This window comes from Diplotaxodon limnothrissa, linkage group LG10 (assembly GCF_057381915.1).
Source record: "Diplotaxodon limnothrissa isolate DT_005_m linkage group LG10, D_limnothrissa_male_GT1.1, whole genome shotgun sequence".
Lineage (NCBI taxonomy): Eukaryota > Metazoa > Chordata > Actinopteri > Cichliformes > Cichlidae > Diplotaxodon > Diplotaxodon limnothrissa.
Window position 1 is genome coordinate 1,512,372 of NC_140605.1, and position 7,588 is coordinate 1,519,959.

General features: G+C 44.5%; 1 protein-coding gene across 1 annotated transcript in view; it reads left to right on the forward strand.

Annotated features, from left to right (window-relative positions):
- camkk1a (calcium/calmodulin-dependent protein kinase kinase 1, alpha a) overlaps positions 1-7,588 on the forward strand; it is a 52,580-nt gene that overhangs the window by 24,027 nt on the left and 20,965 nt on the right. Inside the window, exons 3-5 of the mRNA XM_085364242.1 lie at positions 688-735; positions 2,546-2,599; positions 7,162-7,213. Of these exons, the coding sequence (XP_085220368.1) occupies positions 688-735; positions 2,546-2,599; positions 7,162-7,213 (154 nt within the window). The remainder of the gene's footprint in view (positions 1-687; positions 736-2,545; positions 2,600-7,161; positions 7,214-7,588) is intronic.

Below are 7,588 nucleotides of genomic sequence, written 5' to 3' on the forward strand. Positions count from 1 at the left end.
CCTCAGTCTTCTGTCCCCTTCATAATAGTCCACAGTGCTGCACAGCGGCAGCGCATCAGCCTCACATCTCCTGCCGTGCCGACGCTAACATAACCAGCAGTGATATTAACCCACATTATAACGTTTTCTAAAATACGTTGCCTGTCCCGTCCTGCAGCGTGAGCTGGTGCTTTCGTCCTGCACGCTAACATCCGTGTTCTGCTACCACCTCTCATTCTGTAAACACGCCTCGGGCGACTGGGCTCGCTCACAAGCCGCCGCCCCCCCCAGCTGTAATGAAATAAAACGACTGCTTTCTCGCACGCACACGCACATACGCATGCACGCACACACACACGCACACACAGAGCAGTGATCACCTTTTGATTACTGACTCCACAGCCTTTGTCCCCACACCCCCAACCCTCACCTTGCCCCCTCCCCTCCTGTGCCGTGCCCCTGGCTAACTCTGCTGTAGCAGTGGTTGCTATGGAACTGCAAATCAGCCGTTTAAGCAGTAGCACTAATGGATCTGCAGACGGTAAACACACTGCAGACTGCATCGTCACCTACGGTCAGGAATAAATAACTTTCAGTGCACGTGTGAGCACACGAGCAGGAAGAACATTTTGTTTCTTCTTTTGCTTTCAGATGCTGAAATGATTCCTTATTGATTTTTCATGTTTGTCTGCTTTGCTTGCTTCTTAGGACTGTATCCAGTTGAACCAGTATAAGCTGAAGAGTGAGATTGGAAAGGTGAGTACCATCCGTGCCCTTGGCCTCCATTCAGTTTACAAAGCAGCAGTAACTGAGGAGAGGTCGGGCTGCATGTGAGGAAATGGACAGCGCAGAGCGTGGCCCATTTTCATTTTGTTCTGTACATTCCTAAATTTGACCCATCAAATTACCACGTGTGGGTTTATTTGTGGTTGGGTGTTGTTGGATGTTGCATCACCAACCAAAGGCCTGCACAACCCAGTTTCAGCTGGTGCATCACAGCCCAGGAGGGCCATTACATTTTTTTTATCCTCCATATTTGTACATTTCGGCCGTGTCGTCTTTTACAGCTTTTTAGAAACAAAGAAAAACATTTAAATTTGTGAAGCCAAAGTGCTGCAAACAGCCCATTTTTTCTAATAGCCAACAGGGACGACTCTGTTTGCACAAAGACGTTCAGTCAGAATATAGAAATGACCCAGCTGCTATGGGATAAAGTCATTAAAGCCTTTACTCATTTATTAGACGAGAGCCGTAAAGCAGGAGGAGGATGGAGCTTTAGGGTGAGCACATGCCTGAAGCCAACACTGGACCACAGATTCATGGAGAAGTCACAGACTAGCACTGTTGTACTGAAGCGCTGCAGTATTTGTCGATAACCGCTAACATTGGCTTGCTAGCAGATCCACAGTGGCTTTAGCATGTTAGCATAATAGGACTGTCCAAGCAAAAACAAAGAGGCTGTAAAGGAGAGACTGGGTGGTTAAAGTATCCTGATTACTACACATCCCAGAATTTCATTCAATTATTCCTAAAACCAGACATCTGCTTTATAGACACGTTGCTAAGGCGACTGCCTAGAAGGACCTATAATGACCCCTAAAATGAATTTAAGCTCAGATTAAAGTGATGTCAGACTTATGGGTTGTTGATACCCTGATAATAAACCCTGATATGACAAAAGCACACAGCAAAAATCAAAGTGCTTTCAGGTGTTTGTGTTTTGAAGCAGAAATGCATGTAAATGCAACATAAGAGCGTCGATATTTTCAGGTTGCACAGAAAGTCGCGATTAAAGAGAAACACTGTTGTGATTTGGATTTGGAGGAACTTGTCGTGTTGGGAACAGAGCAGAGGTACAACTGAAAAACCAAATCCAGTTGTGTGAAGTGCGCATTGTAGCCGGCGAGGCTAACCGTCTCAAACAGGTTAGAGAGGGAAACAAATACTGTCAGACTGATATTTGCTGTATATTCTCTTTGCGTGCTTTATATGCGACTCAGCTGCAGGCCACACGTCCAAGTTTACAAGCAGGAAGCTTCACTCACAGTTGCACTGTAAAATGCAGCGAGCAGTAAAATTGTGCATATTAAATGAGAAAAATGTCAGTTGCAGCTGCAGCGGTGCGTATTACAGTGGATTGCATCAAAGTCCTGACTGTTAACTTTTGAGAACAAATAAGTGAGTAAGTGGCGCCTTTAAGCTGTCCGGGCATCAGAGTCTATATATGATTACTGAACCTCTCTGAACATTCGGTCGGTTCCTCGGTGCAGAGCGCTGGCACTAAACACACATCCTCGGGAAGCGTGTGTGTGGGAGGACCCATTCTGTGCTGCCAGAGAATAAAAATGTTGTCTTTCAGTGGAAACGGTGCTGCCTCAAACATTCTGTCAGTGTGGCGCTGCCGTCTGCTCCGAGCGATGCTTTAGGAATCTGAACAGATTCTCTGAGCAGTCCTGCTCACGAGCTGCTCAAACATGAAATCTCTACAAACTCAAAGTAGAGATTTCATGTTTGCAATGCTCGGCTGGTCTGCCTGTAAATGTGTTGTTCTGTTTTTGTATTGCAGGGCTCCTATGGTGTGGTAAAACTTGCCTACAATGAAGATGATGACAAACATTATGTAAGTTATTTGGTGGGAGCTTGTTTTACCGTCAGCATCCTTTAAGCTTTCATCAAGCCTCTCTCAGTCTGCTGCCTCCACCGAGGACCGGTGCTATAGATTCTTTTATTTTTGTTCTCCTTGTTGTGAATTTCATCCCTTAAATTGCATCAGTTGCTGTGGAAGAAACTTGGGAGTGAGAGTGGCGTCTGCTGCCATTTAAAGTGCATCTCAGGCCCTTTTATCTCCCTTCAAAGCAGCTCTGCTCTGTGGCCAGTTCACCAGCAGAGTCTGCATCGAGCCAGCACACAAACATGAGCTTGTTTTGGGCCGTTCCTGCCAGGTGTCCCTCCAAGTGTAAGCTGTTACCTTAACATAACTAAGCTGCCCTGTGCAGCAGGATCAATGTCGACGGTTTAAGATGTACTTTTGAACCAGAGGCAGCAGCAGCTCACTGCTAAACACAAGTCAGGAGTTTGTCCTGGTGCTGCATGGTAGTGAACAGGATGTTTATCCAAGGACACAGGCGAGCTCTATACAACAAGGAAAATAGTCAAACAAGGCAGTGCTCAAACGTGGCTCTTGAGACGGTAATGAAATGCAGTTTTAAACAATGTCCAGTGTGGAGAGCTGCAGTTTGTGTCCAGCCTCCTGAAAACTACCCTGACTGTGTGAACCTGTGAACTCGACGTCTAACAAGCGCTTGCTTTGAAGACGGAGCCGGTCTGCAGTTGCATGTGATGATACTGGAGCTGTATTGGTAACTGAGATTCGTGTTAACTCCTCACACTCAGGTCCAGCACGACTAACGTGTTTGAAACAGACTCTGATTATCACACGCTGGCCGTCTGATTCTTCAAAATAAATAAAAATGAATGAATTAAAAGCTTCCCGTGTACCGGCGGGATTTCTACATACGTGTGGGAAAGGTCTAATTTTTGTTGCACACGTCTGCAATTCACTGCGTTCTCGTGTTTAACTCTGATAGTTGAAACTGATGGAAGCGCTTCCTGCGCTGTGGGCCGATGCAGACTGGCTCACACGAGAGGCGCATCTGAAATAACAATGATGGGAATCAAAAGAGGAGGAGATGAGTAATGGTGACATGAAGGGTGATTATATTTCCTGGCAGTCTGAATTGGCAGAACATTAAACTGATAGAATGCCTGAGCCCACGTACAGCATGCACACGTCACTCGCTTCACAGAGGACAGATCACATCTCAACAGGACGCGCTGTCGCTGAGGACAACGAAGTGTTTGCACTCGTGATCAGCCGTGGCCAGTTTAAAGGGAAGTAAATGCATCATGTACCTGATGTTCAGTATGCAGAAAACAAACTGTGTCATAGGATTTGCATTTTTTGTGTATGTTTCTGCAGCACCCTGTGTCCTCTGTATAATCACTGTGCTCCACACCTGATGGGCAGGAATCCAAATGTGGCGATGCTGTTTGTCAGGGCGCCAAAGCGAAGCAACTTCCTGCCTGGAAGTTGGGAGCAGTGAATTTGAAGAGCTAATTATTAACAGATATTTGATTTGACTAAAGGCAGAGGAAGCTCCAGTTTGTTGTTGTTTGTGACACAGAAAGAAAAATAAGCTGCGTAATATGATGTCACTGTGTCGTACACCAATCCATCAAGTCCACAAACGATGACGTAATTGTTGTTCCTTTACCCCACAACCATAACGTTAGCCCCCTGACCCCCACACCTCCACCCCTCACCCCCACCTCACTTTTTTGTATTTTGCTTTTTCCATGTCGCAGAACTATGACATCACAACAATGTGATTGGTCGATACTGAACCTGGTCCAACTTTAATTTTGGCGTTTCAGGACCAACACGGTGACATCAGCTGCAGGTTACAGATGATGAAGTGTTCTCGTCCTCACTGAGGATGAGACTGAACTCTGCATCATGTCAGGGTCAAATGCAGCGTTTGGTGATCACAGCAGTCCGCATGTCTGACATTCTGTTAGTTGTCCAATGAACTTGAAGCCTTTAATTGCTGAAGGGTTCATGCAGCACTTTTATTAAACCCTTAAAGTGAAATAAAGCTGAAAGTCTCACTTCAGTCACGTACTTGTAGTTTGATATAAAACCCATTGGTGTGGTGTACAGAGGGAAAACTGCAGGAACCCAAACACGTGATGTGCCCGTAGTCCAGAAATGTGCAAAAACAAAGCTGTGAGTTGTATCGGTGAATATTACGTGGTGCATGCTGCTAATTCAGTTTTTGTTTCATCAAATTCCAGCATGTTGCACAGAAAGTGGAGTTTGCCCTGCAGCTCATCCAGCCTGTCAGTAAAGATTACCTGATCCAACCTTTCTGCTCTTCTTATTTCATCTGTTAGCAAAGTTAATGTGTCGCGTGTTTACTGAAAAACCTACAGATCAGAGCGCTGAAGGCTCTGCAGCAGGCTCAGTGGTGCAGTAATGGGAACGATACGATGCCTTAAGTCATTTGAACCTTCTTATCCACCTCCTACTACATCTATTTGCTGCTGACGCACTTTTGGCTTCCTTTGATCGGCGCCACACATGAGTCACGTTGCCGCCTCAGTGCACAGTCCATCTTCAGCCAGGCTCGCGTTACATTTTGATTGTGTGTTTACGCACAGGCAGAACACCATGTAACTGTGCACAACGCAGGATCTTCTTCTCTGCCAAACCTCGTTTGTGCACAGTCAGAGCCATGGCGACCAGTTATACAAGAAACCAGCAGGCTGTTCATCACTGTCACAGTTTGTGGTGTAGAAATTAGAGATGGCACGATACCACTTTTTTATGTCCGATACCGATACCGATATCATAAATTTGGATATCTGCCGATACCGATATGAATCCGATATAGTGTTTTTTAATCAACAAAACTGTTTTTTAAATATCTTGCTGCATTTTGTATAAGTTCATACTCAAGTTTAAAACAACAACTACACTAAAGCTATTCTGTTATACCTGTATGCAAAAAAAAAAAAATATTTCATAGTTCAGCAATACTGATCAATCTAATAAACTTAAACCTACACCATCCTCCCTATTCTGGTATTTTAAAGAGTACTTAGCGTAAATATTAAGCAACCTAACTAATAGTGTTCCAACTCCCAGCAACAACAAAAATAAATAAATAAAAAATAGGGAACCACCCCTCACGCTCCACCTCATGATGCTTAATCGACGTAATCAACCTTAATTTGATGCAGTGTGAAAAAAAATGCACAGAAATCAATTATTTTTCAAGAAATATTAAATAGATTCAACATCTTTCTTCAACAAAATTGCAGACTGCACAGATGGTACCTTCCCAAAGGAAAAAGTACTATAGCTTACTAGGGTATATATATTAGACTTAATAGTCACTATATACAGTAATTGACTTCTATTCATTTTACATCAAATTAAAACTTTGGGTGTCAGATAATTATTTATTAAAAGCTCGACATTTTAAATGAGAATAAGAAAGAAAAGTCTGTCTTTGTGCCCCCTTTTCCCTGTTAATGCCCTATCGGCCCCCCTGGCTAAACTTTGCTAGATCCGCCCCTGCACAGTTACCAGCGTCAGCTACGTAGAAAAAGATCCTCGAGTAGAAAGTAATATTAAATAAATTCTAACAACAGCTGATCAAGCTTAAACGTGCTGCTGTTGTTCAGCCGCTGGTTTCCTCTTTCTGGTGCAAAGTGGGCCAAAAACAAAGACGGACTCGCGACAGAAAAGCCGATCAGCTGATCGTTAAGCAGTTTCATGATTGAAGTAGCAGCCGGAGAGCGAGAGGCAGTCGCTCCATATATCGTTTGTTAAGCTTAACGCAGGAATGCTTTACAAACATTCAGAGATGGACTTACACACTTGCTTTACTTCTCTCGGGGATAACTTTGTCGGAGATGAAATGCCGGGTTGCTAGCGAAGCTCCACATGCTATCCAGACCACCGACAGGTCCCGCATGCCACAGCCGCTCTATCACGTGATGCATACTGCTCCGACGTGCTAACGTTCTGAGGTGAGTTACGGCGTGTTGCAAGTTTTGTGAGGTGCTTTCGTGATATTTAATGGATCGGATTACATTTTTTATTTTTCTCCGATATCCGATCCAGTAATTTAGGTCAGTATCGGACCGATACCGATACGTAATATCGGATCGGTCCATCTCTAGTAGAAATAGCAGAAAATGTTCCTCCTGCCACAAATTACGAATCAGTGGATTCACATTGATATTGTGAGTGTCTGTTAGAGAAACATGCAGTGAATGTTATTACTTTCCTTTTCCTTTGCATGACCAGTTCCTTACAAGAGGCCAGGATCACTGCGACACGACGTGCACACACTTAGCTGTGCTCCAGGAGCCGCTTGGTTTTTCCATGAAAGATTCCTCAGATCTGCTGAGAAACGCCGCCTTCACTTCGTACAAAGGAGAATTTCCTGCTTTGATGTTTGTGCACGTTGGGGCGAAGGCGGCGTCCACACGATGATTCTGGCTGCGATACGTTAACGTTCTTGGCTTTGTGTGCTTCCCTCTCTGATGCGTTGCCTTTTTGCTTGTTGCAAACATCATTGTTTCGTGCGCTAAATAACTTTTTACTTTCAGGCCATGAAGCTGGTGTCCAAGAAGAAGTTGGTGAAGCAGTGCGGGTTTCCTCGTGAGTTCTGCTTTTTCTCTTTTCATTCTGTTGACCAGGAAAGCTGAAGAAAGTGGATCAGCCTAGATTCAAAGAGAAAACAGAGTAAGCCAGTGAGAAATCCCAAAAGCAACCCGTTTTATGTATGGCCACTTCATCAGGTACAGGATTGGACCCCTTTAGTCTTCAGGACTTTAATCCTTCACGGTAGAGCTTGAAAACGTTGCTCTGGGATTTGGTCCGTACTGAAACAACAGCTGCACGTCCCAAAGTTGCTCTGTTGGATAGAAGTGCGGTGGCTGTGGAGGCCATTTGAGTAAGAAACTGTTACGCTCAAGAAACTAGTTTGAGATGATTTGAGGTTTGACCTGCTGTCAGCAGCTGTGATCACTGTGA